Source organism: Prosopis cineraria, unplaced genomic scaffold (genome assembly GCF_029017545.1).
Source record: "Prosopis cineraria cultivar Desert tree isolate PC_DT_omini unplaced genomic scaffold, ASM2901754v1 PC10, whole genome shotgun sequence".
In the NCBI taxonomy this organism is placed as follows: domain Eukaryota; kingdom Viridiplantae; phylum Streptophyta; class Magnoliopsida; order Fabales; family Fabaceae; genus Prosopis; species Prosopis cineraria.
This window is the reverse complement of record NW_026555341.1, coordinates 11,230,647-11,252,957: the sequence shown is the minus strand read 5'-3', so window position 1 is coordinate 11,252,957 and position 22,311 is coordinate 11,230,647. Positions and strand designations below refer to the sequence as shown.

The 22,311-nt window shown below is 32.4% G+C and overlaps 1 protein-coding gene across 1 annotated transcript; it reads right to left on the bottom strand.

The window, feature by feature from the left end:
• Nucleotides 1-9,502: 9,502 nt before the first annotated feature.
• LOC129322819 (mitochondrial uncoupling protein 5-like) lies at nucleotides 9,503-10,996 on the bottom strand. Its single transcript, XM_054969226.1, has one exon. The coding sequence runs from the start codon at nucleotides 10,679-10,681 to the stop codon at nucleotides 9,701-9,703; it is 981 nt and encodes a 326-aa protein (XP_054825201.1). The 5' UTR covers nucleotides 10,682-10,996; the 3' UTR covers nucleotides 9,503-9,700.
• Nucleotides 10,997-22,311: the final 11,315 nt, after the last annotated feature.

Below are 22,311 nucleotides of genomic sequence, written 5' to 3'. Positions count from 1 at the left end.
ATGGTGAAACTTCTCCCACAACAATTTAAAGCCTTCAGATCAGTACACAAGGGCCTCATTCATAAATATGAAGGTCCTTATAAGGTAATCAAGAAGGTAGGGAAAGTCTCATATAAGTTGGATCTCCCTACTAATTTAAAGATTCATCCTGTCTTCCATGTTAGCATATTGAAACCTTATCACGAAGATTAGGATGACCCAACGCGAGGAACATCATCACGTGCCCCACCGACCATCACCAAGGCATATGATCAAGGAGTTGAAGAAGTACTTAGTCATCGAGTTGTGCGAAAAAGAGGTGTGCCACCAGACACACAATACTTGATCAAGTGGAAGGGATTGCCAGAGAGCGAAGCAACATGGGAATCTCAAAGAGATCTTTGGCAATTTGAAGAACTACTTCGATCTTATAGAGATGATGCCATAATGAGGACGTCACTCGAATAGGTAGGGGAGAATGTGACAAAGTTAGAATTTACATGAGGTTAAGATATTCTAGAAGCGTCCGGAACGATCCAGGACAATCAAGAAGGCACCAGAGTCTTCTGGAATACGCCGGTATGACCTCAAAAGACCTAGATATCTCTAGGGTAGTGTAGAAAGCACTTGAAGCATCTAGATCATTCTAGGGATATCTTGCTCTTGTACATTCTATTAGTCTCCTTATAAATATCAAGATATTCCTTGTAGATATTTCTATAGAAATATCTAGAGATAGAATGTACACCGTTAGATCGAATCAATTCCAACCGTCCATTAAGAATGTGGGAATTTTCTAGGGAAAGGGGGAGGTCTATAAATACCCCATCACCCCTTATTTGTAACCACTCAAGCAAAGCAATAGATCTCTCAAGTTCATTCACTCAAGCTCTCTACTCTCTACTTGTACATCTAGCTCCTCTTAGTCTCTTTGCCTACTTGTGAGATTCGGCTAACTTAGCAAAAATTAAGAGAGGGATCAAGCTAGGGCTGGCACGGTTCAAGAAAAGAGAATTCCAAAGCCATGACACATATACCCTCTGTTAGAAATCATGGGAACGAATCTCAGGAACAAGAAGGTTTCCACCAAACACCTGTCAAATCTACGGAGGTTTGTTGACTATAGATTCCTATTTCACTAAAAAGAAAAACTTTTTCCTTTTTTTTAGATGGAAAATGCCAGGAAAAAACCTTGTAATTGTTTTCAATAATCAATATTTTTTTTAAGAAGGGCAAATATATTCCTAAGATTTTTTTAAAAAATTATTAAATATCTTTATCTTTTAATTGCAATAATTTTTTTTAAAATTTAAAAAAAGAGTAATTTTTTTCTAATGTTAGTGTAACCATTTGTTGATATAATTCCTTTTGATTTAAGCCACCTGGCATTGTTTTTTAAAAATTACCCCAAAAAAAAAAAAAAGAAATCCAGTACCTTCCGTCCCACAGACAATTAACTCACCGTCACTACCAATCGATTTCCTGGATTAATGACCAAGTAGCAACATTTCAAAGAAATGAAGCAATGAACAGGAAACATCTACACAAAGTGGAGCTAGCAATCTCCCAACCTCATCAAAGCCAGAACCAATACAAGAACTTGGAGCCACCATCCCAAAAAGCAACAAACCAGATTCAATGAAACAACAATAAATATCAAAGCTTCAAACAATCACTATTTAAAAAAAAGGTGGAAACAATCGAATCAACCATACATACAAAGAGATGACCAGAGCTGCATATATACAGAGAGAAAGCAGAACGCTTAGAAAGAGAATGGATTTATTGAGCCTCTTTCTCCAATGTCGTTTCTCCTTCCCTTTCTCGGGAACCAATCATAGGAAAAGCACAGATCGGGAGGACGTACGAACTGGGATGTGTAAAGCAATGAAGAAATGGTTTAGACAGTATCTTCAGCGCCATCGTGGTCATCAGCAGCACGGATTCTGGTGGATTATGCAGCTCGAGAGTGGAAACTGAAGTATTCAACTACAAAGATCAATGGTTGTGCCGTGGTGTGCCTGTTTCTGGACCAGAAAATGGATGCAAAATTTGACTATGACGATCAAGGCTTCTCTATTACCACCATCCAAAGCAACCGCTCAAGAAATCCAATTAAATCAGACGATGGGCAAAAGTCCAAGCCTTCTCTGCAAAGGAACTTTACAGTGAGGTGCTCGAAAGAAAACGATACATACAGTGATTTAATAGCTGATGCGGAAGAAGATCATCAGAACTAGTTGGGTCTGGAAGGTGTCACTCGTGCGAACTCGCTGGTTCAACTTTCCAAATTTAATTTTTTAAGGAAAGGCCAAACTCTTGAATTTTATTTTTTCACAGAGACCCGTCGCCAGGAATATGAACCCATCAAGCCCCAGTGTCATTAATCCGAACCATATCGCCTTTTGATTTGAACCCATCAAACCCTAGTGCCATTCAATTTCCCTTCTGCGTTCTACGTTTCAGAAGGAGGAGGAGGAGGGAGATAATGAGGCTCTGAGTCCTGAGTTTTCCGCTGAGCAAGAAGGGAACTAGGATATGGAGAGAAGAAGGTCGAGAGAGAGTTGGAGGAGGAAGAAGAAATGCTTCAGAGAAAATGAAGATAATGACACGTGGCAAATACATTACAGCTGGATTTTTTTCCCCCTCCAAAAAGTCACCTCACAAAAAAAGTTTCAGTAGTCAACAAATAGTTACACTCACCACAGGACAAAATTGCTTTTTTTTTTTTAATTTTAAAATAAAATTACTTCAATTAAAAAATAAGAGTAATCAGTATTCTTTTCAAAAACTTTTTAAAATATTTTTACCTTTTAATTTTTTTTTCTTTTAACTCGCGGCTAATGAAAATGGAAATTAAAGAAGGCCGGGTGATAATTATAAATGCAAGAAAGGGATAATACTTAGAAATAAAAAATATTTATACACATTTTTTTCCTGCATCATACATTATTTAGAATATATTCATGAATGCCACAAGTAGTTTTAACAGAATTTTTTTTTTTTTTTGCCACATAGGTGTCGAGATTTGTAGCAAGAAGCCTGCCTGGTGCCTAACCTGGTGAGCTGTTATGAATAAAGCTCGCTTCCAGATTTACAATGAACAGTGTCTTTAGCAAATTCGAGTGTCCACAAATGACAAATCCACAACGTTATGCTCTCCGCCCATCGAATCCAGATCCGTGCAACATTTGATTAGGCCTAAAACACATATGGCCCATTTTGTTGTTTTGGGTTTGGGTTTTGTTAGTTTACCAAAAAACACAAATGGGCAGGCTGGACAAAGACGCACTGCTTGAGTGGAAGATTTTCAGAGGGCAAAGCACCTAAAACCAGGTGAACAATTGTTCGTCTGATGTTATAAAAAAAAAAAAAAATGTTCGTCTAATTTAATCAAAGACACAACAAATAATAAATAAATTAAAATATAAAATGGTTTATTAAAAGAGAAATAAAAGACAAGACTTCGCAGCAAGATTAATTATATCCCAATTTGTATCAAGAATTAGTTCATGATGCACGAAGATGAAGAGTTTACTTTTATGATGAATCGGAAGAGTTCATTATTGTATTATGACTGGAAAAGACGAAAAGTAATTCATAAAAAAAATTAGAAGTATACTCCCTAAGTTCCTAGTATGAGGAATCTCTGATCACTGTTACGTCATTAACATTATCTGGAAAAATGATAGACTTCTAATTTTAATTATATTTAAATGAAAAAGATTAAGTTAACATTACGCTTTTCTTCATACTTAATCAATTTAAATAGGGGTAATTTTAGAAAAATATAATTAATACCTCACCAAGTGATATATATTAAGATCATCAATCTCTTTTAAAATGTGTTTTATAATAAAAACTGGAGAAAGTATTATACTTCTCTAGTTCTATTTATAGAATAAAAAGAAAGTAATTTTTTTAATCTTATTTACAAAACAATTCTATGATTTTTATGTCTATTTTTACTCTTTTGCCCTCGTTAAAATTGGAAAAATTATCAAATACTAGAGTATTTTATTTTTAAAGTATATAATATTTAATAGAGGTAAAGTTGTAAACTTATTAAATTTTTAGATAGAATTAATGAGAATTAAAATTTTTCTTGATTCAAGTAAAATATGTTAGAAGTGGTTTATAAATAGGATCAAAAGAAAGATTTTCCAATTCAATCCAAACTAAGCACATTCAAGTGGAGGGATCTTTTTTTTTTTTTTTTTAGTACAAAGCCACAGAAATTTGTACAAGGAAAAAATATTCATGTCAAAGAAAATAATGTTATTGCATCCTATAGGCGGTTCTACCAAAAATCATAATGTCTAACCATGATAAGCATGTCAATCTACACATTTGTTCATCTCTTTATATTTGAAAGTGACAATTCAATCTCTAATAATTAACTCCCTTATTGTTGTCATTCCAGCAAAGGTCAAGGTTTTCTAAAATACTTATAAATTTTGTTACAATATTGAGATAGTAGCTAAGGTATGTAGAATTCGTTAAAAAAAAAAAAATTAAGGTATGTAGAAAAGCCCTCAATTCAATTTCACTAAAAATTGTGAATAAGACCACCACAAGTGACAAAGCTGTGTTGATGTCTAGTCTAATCAAATCAGAATTAGATGGGCACCATTTTATTTGAGCTCTATCATGATCCAAATACTTGAAGTTGAGTTTTGATTGTAAATTAAGATCATCGATAATGCGTCAGGTGCAGAAGAAGATGATGTTTATAACAAAAGAATCCTCTGCAGAATAGATAAATTTGCATCTCATCTTCCAAGTGGAGGAGTCACAGCCAGTGAACTTGAATCAAGACTGCCATTGGGATGCCTCACCCTCATTAACTCCAATTTACTATTTATATATTTTATTTTACGATTGTGGTGTGTAGTGGGATTCTTTACGACTGAACCAATGTTTGACAGACTCAAAAAGCCCACTTTCTGAGGGTCTCCTCAGCTGTGGCCCCGTACTAATCAATGTCCATATTGTTGAGGTCAGTGCCTTCATTTTATGCTTAGTGCTTTTTCTTCTCTTCTTAATCCTAGTTTGACCGCACAGCCTTTGCCGACATCTTAAACTGATCTCGTCAACGTACAATTAAAATGCTCACTTTGTGATTGGCATGCCGTTTAAGTTCTTTCCCACCAGTATCCTCAACTTCCTTACTTAACTAGCATAAGAATTTTGAGACACCATTGAGTTGAGCGGAGAAAAAACAACTTGATTCTTTTAAAGTGAAGTTTGGACTAAGTTTTTATGAAAAAGAAAAGGCAATATGTTGAAATGGTTTTATCTCCTGTATGGTGCTCAATCTAATTTAAAGTTAGGACATATTTGGATTAATAGAGATTTGGATTTAAATTTAAATTTAAATTAAATTCCTTATTTGAATATACAATAATTTATAAAAATCTATTTTTATTATAACTTATATTTTAATTATTTAAAATTCTAATTATTTTAAATTCATCATTCTTTTTGTGTTTTTATTATTAATGTTTTAATAATTTTCATTCATTTCTCATCTCTCATTTTTATCTCTCATCGTTTGAAAAATGGAAGTAAACTTATTATTTTTAATTTTTCATTTTTCTTTCCAATCCCAACTCATCTCTATTTTTCATTTCAAATTTTTAAACAATTCAAATAAAAAATTTTAAATATATAAACTTTAAATATGAAATTTAAAATAAGAATTTTAAATCTAAAATTTAAATATAACTGCTACCTTAAGTTAATCAATAATATCATATAACAAATAGTTTTTCTTTTTTTTAAAAAAAAGAAAAAAGAAAAACTCTAGACTGTGGATATGTCGTTACTCGTTCTTAGGAAAACGGCAAGAGAAGGAAAGATCAAGCAACGAGACACAAAATGAAAACCCAAGAAGGTCATAATTTTAATTTATTGTATTAAAAAAAAAACTAGGTTCAGGCCTTTTTTTTATTTTTTATTTTCCTTCAAATTTTGTGGTGAATGTGTGGCTGTTATTGAACACGTGACGTGCCTGGGCTCCGGACTCCAGAGGGTGTTGGATATATAGTCAATTCAAACCTTTATTATTTATACATGTGCATACATATTGCATGGAACCTCAACATATTCATTCACATCCAAATGTTTCCAATCATGTTCTATCTATGTGGACCCTCCATCCACAATTTGTATGTGGTATTCATTATTTCATTGCCCACCATCCACGTTAGCTTTACGTCCTATGATATGTACAATTGAAAATGAATTCACGAGTTAATAAGAATCAATCAACTTTTTCAAAACTAAATTACGTAGTTTAGAATTTAGTTTTGACAATATATATGTATAATTGAATGTTACCAACTTACTTGTCCTGAATGATAAAACCTCTCATTATTTAAATAAATTATTACGGTTAGAGATTTAATTCTTCTAGATCCAAGATAAAGAGGGGAAAAAAAGAAGCCAAACTTGGTGACGTTGCATGTGGCGTAATTAAGCAAGGAAATAATTGTTATTCAAACTTTAATTGGGTAGCAACCTTATTTATTATGGGAATTAAATTCTTAATATTCGAAAAATAACTTGTTAATATGCAAACGTGACTTCTCAATATTCAAGAAACAAGTCAAATCGATGAACCAATAACATTTTAATAATTGAACCATGAGATTTAATTTTAGTTGAGGGCCTTCGACATGCAGCCAAGTTTGAGATTTATTTGGCCTTGTGTGCAATTATTCCTCTTGGATGCTTTGGTTGAGATTCTCCCTATTTTTTAGGTTTAAGCCAACACCAAGTGACCAATATCATAATTTCACTATATATATAAAGAGAAGGTTTCCTGGCTGGGTCATGTATCTGAAAAGATTCGAGGGTTGTAGATTGTGGTATTTGACAGGAATGGAAGAGAGCAAACCAATTCGATTTATTGGTTATATTAAGGTGAGCATATATACTCGAGTGTTGGGTTCAATGTTTTTTATTTTTTATTTTTTTTAAAAACAAAATGCAAATGCAAGCAATAACATGGATTGAGAATAAAGTGCGGCTTCCAATATTTTTGCCTCTAAATAAAGCACTTTTCCTGCCCCCCTCTCCTTTCCTTTCCAAGCCCAAACACATATATATTTGAATACCCGAATAGCAATTTAAATTATTTAAAAAAATATATTAAATTTTAATTAATCTTTTAAATCTTAGCTTATTTTATATTGAAAAAAATATATATTTAAGCACACTATGATAAATATTTTCTTAAAAGAAGCTCAGTTGTAAAGGTGAAAGATTAGTTTCAAATGATTTTTAAATCGTGATTTTTTTTTGTTTTTTACATTATGAAATTTTTATAAATCTAACAAATAATTATAAAAAAGATTCAAAAAAATCTGTCATCAATATCTTTAATATTTTCACTAAATCAAGTAGTAAGTCATTTAATTTCGATGGTCAACTTTCCTAACAAACTAAGCCGTTTTTAATTTTATATATATATATATATATATATATATATTGTCTATTTTAAATTGAAATGTTTTCCTAATTTAAACACATTTTATAATTATATATATGTGTTATATAAAAATACCTTATTAATATTTATATTAATATAAAATTTACAGCAGTAATTCATGCAAGAAGAGGCTAACTTCTTATAAAATAAATAGAATAAAATATTAGATCATGGTTGGCATTGGTCGTTTATGGATTGAAGAAAATTGGATCCATCGCTCCCCAGGGAGTGATCATTTGAGTGGTTTGGAAGAAATTTTATCATTTTTGTCGACAAAAAAGTAATATTATTTTATAGTTGCTCTTATTTCTTATACATATCCTTGTATCTGTTAGCTAGGGCTAAGCCCGTTGGACTGATCATTTTAAACCTATAAATAATTAAGATTAAGCCACTATTTTAAAATAAAAAATAATAATTTGAGCTTAAGAGAATTGACCCTTTTAAATATAAAAATAAAAAAATTGGCCCTTATAAATTCTTTTATTATTTTTTAAATTTCAATTTGAAAAAAATAAGAGGATAAGTATCTAAATAAAATAAATGAAAACCTAGACTCATGCCTCCTCCTTCAATCATTTACTCAAATTTAGTTAATAGTGCTAATAAAGATTAATTTTTATTAGTATTAATTTTAATGTTTCTCTTTAATATTGAAATTGAATATTTAAGTTTTACATATATGTTATTGTATGGATTGGCTTAAATTTATTTTACTAAACTTAGAACCTGTTGGTTTAAAATTAAAAAATAAATGATTTTTATATAGTTTAGGGGTTTTATGAAAAATGTATTTCTTTTGTAGAGATTTTATAAAAAGCAAACATTATTTTACATTTCGTTACAATAGTTAAAAAGTGATTATTAGTTAGTTATTTTTAAAATTTATGACATTTTTCTTAATTTCTCTTTTATAAAAATAATTTATTATTATATTATTTTAAAATTTTATGATATCTTCGCATATTTACCTCTTTAAAACCCTCTCTTTCAATTACTGCATTAGATCATTTTAAAAAACTACTAAAAGTAAATTAAAATAATAAAAAATATACTATTTTTTAAATTTTGATTATTTTCAAAAGTTTAAACAAATATCACAAAAACTTATGGAAAAAAAAAGTATCATAAAAACTTATAAAATAGATTTTTTAAAAAAAAGTAAGTGATTTTTAAGCTGAAACAAATGGGCTCTTAATCTTATGTGTAATAACTATTTATAAAATTATAAATATAATTTTTTAGATTTTGAAATTATAAAAAAAAAATAGGATTGGAGCATGTATGGCCAGCCCTTTAACCTTGACGGTCAGGACCGACTGTCCCCTAATTGACAACCTTGATATTTCACATTTTTGGGGAAAAATAATAGATTAAAATGATGTTAACCAAATTGTTTACCATATTTCTTTTACTCCATTTGACCACCTCTATCGACACTCATGCACACTCTTCCCTGAGTTAAAATATAAACAGTTTTATCTTTTTGGCAAAAATTCATGCACCAATAAAATTATCATTTTTATAAAAATATATATTATTTTTTGTTTTTAATTCTAATTACTAATGTTATCCAAAACGAGTGAAAGTTATACTTACACAAATATCGTGACTAATAAATAAAAAAAATATTTTTTTAAATATATTAGGTTTTTTATATTTTAAAACAAAAATAGTTGTGAAAAAACACTTACATTTTTAGACCAGAGTAACATAATAAAATCATTCTTGTCGGTCAAGTTAAATGCTAAATCAAGAAACATGCTGCTTTGTGCTTTGCAACTTAAAACTCAACGGAATCATCAGAAAAATAGAGGGAGATTCAAGGGACCACCTCAGCTGACGTGGTTTTTAAGCATTAAAAAAAGACAGAAAAGTAAGAAAAAGAAACGCACAGAACACAATTATCAAAAACAAAAAGCAGAGAACACAATTTACGTCGTTTTAAAGCAGAATCTTCAGCCAAGCAAGAACCTTCGCCATCTCTTGTCTTTCTTGGCTTAAAAGAATCAATCAATACAAGAAGACTTACTCAATTCAAGCGCCATTCATTAGTACCTCAAACTCCTTATTGATAATTCATAAGGGTTACAAAGCTCAATTTTCATTTCTGAGAGATCGTTAACATACTGGATAAAAGGAAAACAGAGCATAAAATAGTAATAGGGATAACAAGAATTAAAATTGAAGCGTTCTAAGATTTTTCGTCATCATCAGCTACCTCGCTCAGAAATCCTTCAACAACTTGCGAACCTGTTCAAGCGTCACAAAGAGCACCACGGTAAAGGGTCCTTGCCTCGAAATCGTTGGGATAAAACCTTTGTACAGTGCCATAGGACCTTCGGCACGCACAGTTTTCAGGGCACAATCCAACGCCCCGGAGTACGGCGGCTTTGCCCCCGGCTCCACCTTCATGTTCATTACCCTCGTCTTTATCACATCGACCGGATTCGACGCTACGGCCGCCACAAACCCCGCCGCGAAGCTAGCAGTTACGTGGGTTCCGAGCCCATCACGCATAACTCCCTTCTTCAGTATCGCTTCCTTCACCTGATCGTAAGTAGCCAGCTGCGATGCCGTCACCAGCATCGCACGGTTCACCGTAAGCGATGACCCGCGCCACAGGCTAGTCACTCCCTCTTGTTTTGCCATTCGGGAGATTGCGTCCACCACTGATGTGTAGTTCCGGCGCTGAGCCACCGGGAGCCGGCCGTCGGCCTGCATTCGAACCATGGCTACATCGGCCGGATTTCCAATGGCGGCACCGACCGCACCAGAGATCAGACCGGCGCCGATTTTACGAGACAACGGCATGGTGCTCTTGGCGTTGGGATCGGACCATTTCTGCTTGAGCACCTCGTAAAGACCCATGCGCGTGGTGGAGTAGAGGCACTGGCGGAGAACGGTGGCGGAGACGCCGGAGAAAAGAGCAGTCACGCCTTCTTGTTGGACAAGGCGAACGCCGACGGCTATGGGACCCACACGAGCAGGTGCCGCGGCGGCCTGGGGCATCGGAGGCACGACCCGGTGGACCGAGCCAGGGTGGAAGGCTAGTGCAGGTCGGAGACTATGGACCGCCGGGTTGGGTCTTGGAGCAGGGTTCTCGCCCTGGAGCTGCATACGAACCTTGATGAGGTCGAGAGGGTGGGTGGAGCACCCGGCAACAATGGAAGCTATGCCTCCTTCAACAAAACCTTTAAGACCCATTACGGATTTTCTGAGCAAGCAATCGAAAAAATAGATCTATTGGGGCAAAATTGAAAGAATGAATGTGGGGTGGTGTCAGCGAAAGGAGCGAAAATTCTGGTGAAAATTAAGAATAGGGATTTGAGCGAAAGAAAAAAGAACAGCTTAGAGGAAAAGACTATAAAGACCAGTTGGAGTTAGGGTTCATCTCACTGGAAACCAGGAGATGAGAATGGAGGCCACAAGCGATGGATGAAGAATGAGGAATGGTAGGCCTCTGAGACATATGCTGGCGGCTACGAAGTGCGGAAGAGGGAAAGAATCGATTGGGATGAGAAAAAATGGGAGCGGCGAAAGCAATTTATACGGGGCGACGAAGAAGGAAGGTAGAAGCTGGCATTGGCAGTGGACCCCTCCAATATCTCACGCGATTACGGACTCTGCGATTTGGAAATATCGTTCCGAATTTCACGCGTTCGTGGGGCCCTTCCATTCACTGGGTCTTTCACTAAATTATTTAGTGCTGGTGTTATATTTTTCATTCAAAACAAAAAAAAAAAAAACAAAAACAAAAACAAAAGGGCCACCTCGTTGTATTGTACCCCTCAGGCACTGCCCTCGTCACAATTACAACTTCTTTTTTTATAGATAGACAATTTTTTCATTTTTGAAATCACTAGTGTATCAATTTGATGAGGCCTCCACCTAATAATTTATTTGATAATGCCAACATATATTTGTACGCGTTAAATTAAAGAAGAAATTGTATTTATTGCGCAGAAAATGACGGACACACAGACCTGCAGAACTTTGTTTTAATTTTTGATATTAATAGAAAATATTTGTAGTGTTTGGTATAAAATAGATTATATTTAAAAGACACAATATAGTTTTATTTTTTACGGGTTTAGATACTTTTATTTCGTTATAATATAGACTAAAATAATTTTTAATTATCTAATTTAAATCACCCAACCCAAGTGATAACTAAATAATTTAAATTTAAATAGCTAAGCAAATTGCCATTGCATTTTATTTCTTGCCTTTTGAACATATTTTATTCTTTTTTTATTAAAAAAAGGTAAATCTTCCGCATGCCAATTGGGATTGACAAACAGTGGAGAATGGAGATCCAGCTCAAGGCGGAAGGTCGACATATGGATGCCGACTAGCGGCAACCGAGTTGGATAGCGCAGATCAAGTTGGTTCCCATTTTGTGAAAAGTCTTCTAAAACACAGGAAATTAGGTCACTGTTTCCATTTTTTATTTTAAAAAATTATTTTGCAATATAATATTTAGAATTATTTTTTAAAACAAAATAATATGAAAATATATTAATTATGCTAATTTGAAAATAATTTTAAAATTACAAACGGTTAATGATGATGGTTTGTAATAAAAATTAATTAAATTAATTGTATTTTTAATAATCAAATATAACATGTTTTAAAAATAAAAATGAAAATAATTTCAAAACTAAATAAATTCAAAACGTTTATGCAAATTATTTTTATTTTTAAAAAATAAAAAACAGTTTGTAAAAATAGAATTAGTTTCTAGTGTAATAATAATCTGTGTCTCCAAGAAAATTACCTGTACAGCAGACAGGCGTGGACAAGAGAAATGCTCCAACTCCAACAGCATTGGGGGCAAAAACTTAAAAAATAGTATAACAGAAGAGGGAGTCAGAAGGCGCGTAGGAGGCATGGGCAGGTGAAGCTGGACGACGGAGTTGGAGAGTTTCAACGCTTGCGTCACGTTTTATTTATTTTATTTTTTTAATACAAAAATACGAAAAATTTGTGACAAAAGTGAATAAAATCACGTGATATCAAATTTCATAAAAAATTTATATCGAATGATTATAAATATTAAGATCAAGATTTTCTTGAAAAGTTTAGTAAACGAGCATCTCCGCACATCTCTTTACTTCTTTAAACGTGTATTTTAAGGTAATAATTCAATCTTTTATAATTAAATTCTCGACTTCATTGATAATACTAAATGGAGAATGATTATCAAGAAAATTATATTGGATAAGCAAGAGAGCTTCCACAGAATTAGAGTATATGTTGATTTTATTGAACTGAGCATTTCAACAAAGCTAAAATCTTTTTAAAATGCTCGAGAGTTTTGCTATAGTGCTTGGTTGATAATCAAGGTATTTGAAAAATTCCTTGATCCAATTGCCTTTATTATCCTGATTCCACCACAAGTTGCAATTTCAATGGAATTGACAACCCCGTCAATGTCAAGGCAAATCCAACCTGTTTTTGGGGATGTCCATTGTGCTTATAATCTTTTGCAATTACGACTGAGGAGATTAACTCTAGATTGAAGCCTCATGTCATCGGAGATTTGCTAGTTACTAGATAAAGCAATATCGACATTCTAAATGGTTTCTTCGAAATAGATCTTTTTGCAATGGGTCTTCCAAATATTCCAGCAAACCTAAGCGAAAACTTCCGTCATAGGGCATTTCTTATGTTAAGATTTTCTGCCTTAACTTTCACATTTCAAGTTATCCCATCCTGCACAAAAAGAGAGAAAAAAGTATTAAGTTTTGAAGCTTTCACCAGTTTAATCCAAACATTACGAGCTTCTATGCAATCTTGTAGAATATGAATTGAAAAATTAAAAGAATTATATTCAAAAAAGCAAGTTTTTTGAAGAGAAGTACTTCCTTCAATATAAGTAGATTTGAATTAAAATTTATTCCAAGCAACCTTTTAAAAAAAGTATTTGATTTTTTTTGTAAGTAAGCCACTTTTAAATCCTTATCCAAATATTATAATTATTACAATTCTTTTAAAAAATCATAATTCTATAAACAGATTTGATGTTAAAGTTACTATTAAAAAAATGTCTTTAAATAATGACATCATCATCCCCTAGAGATTGGATGGTCTAATCAGCATGATGAATCTTGTCATCTCAAGAAGGGGGTGACGATGCATCACGTTTTATTTTATTAGAAGGGTTATGAAGCAATGTTATCAAAACCAAGTTAGAATTTAAATAAAAATATTTAACAAATCATAATTTTTATAGTTTAATTAATAGGTTAGACTGATGATAGAAACCAAAAAAAAAAAGAGAGGGAAAACTATCAAGTTATTAATATAATATTAATATAATAATAACATCGTATATGATTATTCAGATACCAAATTTGCCCCTGCTCCAGACCACCCGAGTCCAACAAGCCGTTCTGGATTTGGTGGCTCTCAAAATCCGCCAAGGGACGCGGGAAGCAAAGGAGGGAGGACAGTTGGACTGGCAACGAGTGAAGGGAGAGCCACGTGTCGATTATGGAAGAAGAAGAAACATCTCAGGTGCCATCCGGGGCAGGCCAGCCTTGGCCTCCCAGGGGCCATTCGGGGCAGGCATTTTAGTTTTCAACTGTTCACAGTTTTCCCCCCAAAAAAAAAAAAAACTGTTCACACTTCATTCCGATATTCCTGCTCTTTCCAAACTTCTTAGTTTTACATTAATGACCAATCCTCACCAAACGTACTGGGACCTCGCTTTCCACGACGGAGCGCCACCACGTTCTCCCTTCTCTCTGCACTGTTCAAATTTGAATTGAGCAGTCTATATTTAATACTCTTTATTTTTATTTTTGACAAAAATTAATCATTCAGCCCCCTAATGTTTTGGTTCACTAATAACTTAATTTTTAAATTTTAACTTATTATAACTCAATTCGTATTATTTTAACTCAATTGTAACTTAGATTTTAAATTTTTTTATTTTATAATTTAATCTGTATTATTTCAATTACTTAAATATTAATCTCTCTATTTTAAAAAATAAAATAAAAATTAAAAATATTTTAAACCTTTAATATTTATAAAGATTAATAAGGTTTAATATTTTAAAATATTAGTTTAACATAATTTTAATCTTTTAATCTTTAACTATTATAAATATTAAAAGTTTAAAATATTTTTAATCTTTATAATTTTACTTTTTAAAATATGGAAAATAATATTTAAGTGATTATAATTATAGGTATTGAATTGTAAAACAAAAAGTTTAAGAATTGAGTTATAAGTGAGTTAAAATAATAATAATAAAGTTATAATGAATTAAAATTTAAAAATTAAATTATAATTAAGTTAAAATTATAGAGAGTGAATGATTAATATATTCTTTTTTTATTTACTAAAACAAAAATGATACTTGCTCCTTCTATTTTATGATAACTTCAAAACAAAATTAACAGCTACCAATTTTACTAAGCTTTTTATGATAGAGTTTTCTGACACGCTTTACACACTTTTAATTAAATGTGAGTCGAGATTTAAACCTCAATTTCTAAAAAGAATTTGACTTTTAATTAAACAAAAGTTCTTGGATTGTTTCCCATAGTGTTCCAAAATATAATTCAAAATGCTAGGAGGCTTGGCATGGAGTTTGAAACAACCCATGCTATAAATTAACACTCACATCATTGTTTCCATGTAACGGCTCCATAACATTTTGGGTTGGCATTGAAAAGAGAATTTTTTTTTATTATTATATAAAGAACAATATATAATATCTATTTATTTTGCTATTTTATTTACTTTTTTTTAATTTAAGGGTCAGTTTCATAATATAAAATTTAGGAACTATCTTTTCTAGCATCACACTTAAAAGTAGTATTTTATAGAGGTTCAATATTGGTGCTTTTAAAAATATCTTTCATTATTAAACTCTCTTGACCTAAAACAAAGGTATTTATATCTTTGATATTAAAAATTAGTTTATTATTTTGAATAATTTCACCTTTGTCAAAAAAAAAATTAAACAAACAAATTATACCTTTCCAAAAAGTTGACTTTCTATTATTTATATGTTCACTATAATCATGCAAGAAAAGTCACCAACATTCGGTTCGCAATTCTTCCAGTTAATTTAAACGTCTTCAATGATATTGAATCAAATACTCTCACTTAACATCGGATATACAAATGCAAGTTACAAGTTACAACACTATCTTTTTTTTTTTTTTCAAAGATAAAAGGTCACCCGAAAAAGTTGCTACACTATCGTTAAAATGCCCAAAAAGATGGGAAATACTAATTTTCTCCTGAAAACTTCAATTTCTTTTTTCCTATTCACTACGTAATTATGACTCATGCACTAGATTTCACGAATGTATATATTAAATTGGGAGAACGCTGACGCGTTCATCAGCAATAACCAGCATGTACAGACAATCAAATCATCTTTGATATTCAACTGGAGCAATGGAGTGCCTGATTTCCATTCAAACATATTTGCATCAGGTGAACATATTTACAGGTTGCTTGAGAAATACAAACACCGACCTAATTACACTCCCAGCCAAAACTGAAATAACTACCACTAATACACAATGACACTCGCTAGGCAGAATAACTATAATTTCATCATCAGCTTACCCTTTTATGGGTCATGTTCTAACATCTTTCAGTACACCCCCCTTTTCAAGCTCTCTAACAGATCCTTTAGGGATGGAACCTTCATAACCAAGGTCCGGTGAAGTCTAGAATACCGTTCTCGGGTTCCATCTGCGGTCCTTGCTAAGGCAAGCAAGCTAAGAGCCTCAGGTAATTCGGCAAATACTTGTTTCATTTCCTCCAAGCTCAAGTTTTCCAAAACTGACGGTCTAGGTGCAACCCTCACGATCTCACCACCTCTCGGTTCTTGAACTCGAGAATCCGCTTTTATGACCAGTTCTGAATTTGAATTTGCTCCACATTTGATTATAAATGGGGAGGAAGTGCCTGTGCCAAATTGGAGGACTTTCCACTGTGCCACAACGGTTTCGGATCCAGACCCCAGATCTGTTGAAGGCTTGTAAGCGTGTGATAGATCTTGAATGCTGTCATCAACTTCAGGAATCGACTGCATCATTAGACAAGAGAGAAGAGAGATTTAGGAGTCACAGTACTTAGGCGAAAGGTGTGATCCAGGCGTCATAATAAGAAGTCGCTTATGTATATTAGTAGGTTCAAATGTTGCAAAATTGGAATGGAACACATTGCCCGCCACTATATATAAAATACAATCCAGCCCCACAGGTAAACACATTCAATACCTCAACCACTTGGCGAGCAGCTGCAGTGTGACTCTGTGCGCATGGATGATCAATTTCAAGAAACAAAGGCATCTTTTGTGTTAATTCATCCAGAGAAGCAAGCATTGCTCTTTTCTTACTTTTGCTCTGTAGAATGTATCATCATATCCTGTTCAACTAATAACTTAAATGTTGATAACGCTGAACTCAAATTTTAAAAATAATTTTGAACAAAAAGCAGCGTCGCTTCTCATTTGTTGCTAAAGGAATATTAAAATAAAATAAATAAAATAACCAAATAAATGAGTAGGGTCACCAGAGTATGACTAGATCCAAGGTAGATTCTTGACTACGGACAAGAGTTTAGACTATTAAAATATAAGATTATAGTGCATAGCAAATGCACTAAAAAGAGCAAGAGAGACAAAAAACAAACTAAAAAATTATTTGCTTTGGGGTGTGTATTACCACCAACCACCTATCTCTATTTATAGTAAATAGAGGCCACCTCCAAAAAAAGAAATTTAATCAATAATAATTCACCTCATTATAGAAGGAATGAATTGATTGGAATAATCACCATTATGGTGGAGGATTACTTCTCCATTTGGAATTCAATCAAAAATTAATCAAATTAATTTCAAATTTTGGTCAATTCATCATTACCACATTTATGTCATATCCCACCAATGGCTCGTCAAAGGTGAATTTTATGCAAATTCTAACATCTCCCTCTTGCATTTAATGAGACTACCATCACATAAATCTTATATCTCTAAATTCATACTTGATATTCTATCGTGATCATGTGAGTATGATGTGCTCAATTTGGATGTTTGTGAACTAGAAATCCTATGATAGGATCCCTAATAGAATCAACACACAAGGACATCCCATTGTATATCTATATTGTAGTTATAAGTTACCTCCAGCACCCCAAATTTATCCATACACATTACTCATATTATATCTAATCCCTCTCAAGTTAATTATTTCATTCAAATTGCTTTCTCATATACTTAGTACCTGTACTTACAATTATTTAACTATATGGGCTTTAGAATTTTCATGTAAAATTGTTAAAGCTTGATTAGGGGGAGCACACACAGATGGTGTAGCCAATTAATGTGGTTTCATTTTTATGACCTTTTCATTGAGTAGTGACTTCAAGGGAGCGGTCAATCATGACGGTGGTTGTAATGGTGGGTTTAAAGAGGAAGAAGACTGGTAGGATGCCATAGTTGACGAATTGGAACTCTACTCCACAAGACTTGCATGCATGGCCTTTGAGCAAAGGAGCATTAGGGTCAACATGGAGAATGAAAAAAAGAAAAGGAGATGAGAAGGAAGTGAACTATGATGGATTTTAGATGTTGACACCTAGCATTATTGTAGGACTCATCCAATAAGAGAAACGAACATTTACCACTCTTAATGATATAAGGAAAAATGCACCTGTTAAAACAACACTAGTACAAAAAAAATCTTATAGGAGCGCTTATTTTTGGAAGCGCTCCCATAGGGGTGACCTATTAGAGTGCTTCATAAAAGGCACTCTCATATTGGTCAAGAAAAGCACTCCCTTTAGATGACCATATGGGCATACGGGAGCGTTCTTCATATGAGTGCTCCTTATGCCTCCATATAAGGGAGTGCTCCTAGAAAGAGTGCTCCCTTGTGCATATATACTAGAGCGCTCTTCGTAAGAGCACTCCTATATATAAGCATACGGGAACGGTCTTCATATGTAGGGGCATATCAAAGTGCTCTTTACATAAACGCTCCTTTATGTGCCCTTTACTAGAGTGTTCTAATACTCCTATATGTATTTTTTATTTTTTTATAATTTAAATTTTTTGAAACTAACTCTTGTGTATCTCTTAAAAATGACTAATCGTAATATTAAAATCAATCCAAAAATAATATTATTGAACATAAAAATTTGCATACAACAAAAGAACTTGATACCGTACGTCCTTGCTCTTTCCTGAAATGTGGAGTAACATGCCAACAAGATGGTCACAGACATTCTTTTTGATGGCATCATGTCAAAGAAATGCCTAACATCTAAAGTCTTCCAATATGGTAGATCAAAGAAGATGACTTCTTTTTCCAACCATTCTTAACAACCTTACCTGTAAATAATTTTTCAAATTTGATATTTAAATCTTTAACCTTTTCAAAGAGCTACTTACTGGGTAATGGCAAAGGAACTCTACCTTTCTTCGAATGGCCATTGAAGGGCTTCTTCAACTACTAGTAATGATGTGTTTGTGGTAAATATTGATAATGACTAATGAAGACGTTTTTCCTATAATGTTTCAATCGCACTAAACAAGCGTGCTCCTCACAAACTAGGCATGCATCTTGCCTTTTGATACTATATCCTAAGAAATAGCCACGAGCAAGAAAATCATTTATGGTACTATTCACCGTCAAGCGTTACTACAAGTGTACGAATCGTCACAAGTGTAGAATATTCCAGAGTTATCGTTCCCACAAGGATTTTAGGCAAATGAGGGTTAAAATTCACTATTAAGCTTTGAGATAGGTTGAGCAAAATTAAGAGTATTTTTGTGTGTGAAAGTAATGAAAATTTAATTAAAATGGTTTTTAAGTAATTAAAACTTGTTGAAACTTTGACTTATAGAGGTAAGAAACTAAGATTATCTCTCCCCTTTATATTTCATAAAACTTAAATTAATTCCTCTCTAATATATTTTTAATGAAAAAAAGTGTTAGTCTAAGATTCTAATTCACTTGAAGAAGTTTTCTCAAGTCAATATCAAGTATATTTGAAAACGCTAAAATTTTACAACCTCTTGAAAATAATTAGCGAAAATAAATTTTAAGCACCAATCTTAATATGACTATAAAGGGTTAATAAAATATCTTTATTTTACCAACAAAACCATCCATTTATATTTGTAAATTTCAAGTCCAATACTATTTTATTCAAGTTTTAGACCTAAATTAGCTCTCTCAAGCAGAACTCAAATGAACAAAACAATATAAATGGTGATTAAGCACTTAAAAGCATTAAGCATAGGATAAAATAAATACATATATATTATTAACTACCAAAAGAGAGAAATATTCAAGTATTAATCCATACAAAGGTTTGAAATAATCCTAGAACAAGAGGACTAGCTACTCATGTTCAGAAAAGAGTCATAAATGTTACAATATATAACATCCATATCAGAAACAAAGAGAGAAAAGGAAGAGAAGAAGAAAAACCGAAGGAAATCCACTTAAATCTCTTTAAATCTTCAATCCTTGGCCAAATCTCCTTTAAGAACCACAAACCCTAGCAAAGCAAACTTCAAATAATCTCTTTAAGTCATGGTCTGAGGTCTAGAGGAGCGTTTATGATTTTTCTACCTTAATTTTTTGTTCTAAAGCTCAAAATGCACAGCAAAATTAAGGCCATATGCCGCGGCGTATTGTCAGTGTGCCACGGTGCATGTGGCAAAATGTGAATTTATGCTGCGGCATGTTGTCAGTGCGCCTGTGCCACATGCCGCGGTGCACTGTGCATGCACCGTGACACATGACAAAAAGTCTCTAATCTTCTATTTTGGCTCCCATTTTTCTGCTATTATCGTTCCATATGCATCTTCAATCATCGTTTGGCTTTATATCTTGAAAACATATAAAATAAATCACCTAAAATAGTAAATATAGCTATGAGATCTGTAACACCAAATTTTTTTTTAAATAATTTAACTCAACCATAGTTGGGTTACAGCCACCCAACATATTTTTATATCAATAATTTCAATATAAAATATTTTATAATTGGCTTCAACTCACACAATATAACATTTCAGATAAATTTTTACCTCCCACATGCCATTAGGCTAAATCACATTTGTCCATCCTTATACTCCCAACAAGTAAAATAAATAATTTAGTCAATTTTCAATACGAGCCAATTATTTGACCTCATAATCATGCCATTTTAACCAATTCAAAGTAAATCAGATATTAAAATTACAGTCATCCAAAGTATACCAAAAATAGAAATAGTTTGAAAGACATGATTACACTTATATATTCATATAATTGTCAATAAATAAAAAGCCCTAATATTGACAATATAACACATTATAAATCATAAATTAAATATCCAAAAGAGACAGTAGATCTAAACCATTAAGCCTCTGGGACTCCTCCATGTGTCACTCGTGGCTCTTCTCCTGAAAATTGTTAATCACATAATGAGACTCAAAAGTCACAGTAACTAAAGCTAATTTATGATAGTGTATACAAACAGTTAAGTATGTGCTTATTAGGTGAGAATTAAAAATAATATAATTCCAGCAAATATAAGAAATATTACAATACACACAAACAACCATCCTTATATCCCTCCATTAACCTCGAGCCGTAGCCCTCACTCGGTGCTAAATTACCCAGCCAAAGGTAGATTGGCCTGAGCCCTTACAAGCCACCTATTAAGCTCCAATAGGGGCATACCACGTGGTACATAAATACAACAACAATAGCAAGTCTCCCAACACCTCCCACAATAATTAAATAAATTCATAATAATATTGCACAATTATACAATATATAAAATTCATAATTTTTTCAATAATCACCCAATTAACATGAAGTAACACTAATCACAAATTAAAAGCATGGTTACCTCGTGGCTTTTTCAATAAATTATTCCTTACAATTTCTCTCCCACCACAATCTTCACCAATAATACAATCTACAAATAACATATTATTTATAAATATTAGTTTCAATTTTTGAAACTAATAAAATAATTCTAATAATAGAATTAAAAATATAACATAATTTCTAATCTCAATCTTAATACAAATCTAGAGTTAATACTATTAAGTAAAATTTTTAACTCCTCTTTTACTCATCAATAAACATTAATAATCTAAAAATCAACTTCTAAACTAATTTCTATTATCAAAATTTTCTTTTTATTTCATAAATTCGCAGCTAAAATATCCAAAATTAAAAATTAAATCTCTAGCTTAGAATCATAATCCTATAGCTATAATAATTCATTTCTCATCCCAAATAATCATCTAAACTTCAATAAATTAACATATATTTTCAGATCTAGTTTAGAATTTGATCCATAAGCCACAAATTCAAAGATCATCAACAAATTTATACTCTAAAACATTTATTATACTACTAACAACCTTATAAACCATATTTATTCAACATAAATTCATCCCTATTTCAGATCCTAAATTTTCTACCACCATAAAATCAGAAACTAAAGAGGAAGGATGACTAAGAAAATTTTTTAGAATACTTACTTAGTCTTGAAAAGCTTAAAATCACACCCTAAATATTCTATTAAAAACTCTTATTTTAAAACCAGCACCGGTGAACTTGACTTACAGACGCTCTCTCTGCCTTAGCTCACGCACGAAGGAAAGAATAAAGAAATGAAAAAAATAAGTGAGTTTTTATAAAAAAATTCAGTGGGTCCCACATTTTTTTTATTATTCCTTCTTTCCTCTCTCTTCTTCTTCTTCTTTTTTTTTTATTATTATTTTATACAATGATTGCACGAACGTCGAAAGAGGAAGCCAAACTTTCTTCTTCTTCTTCGTCCCT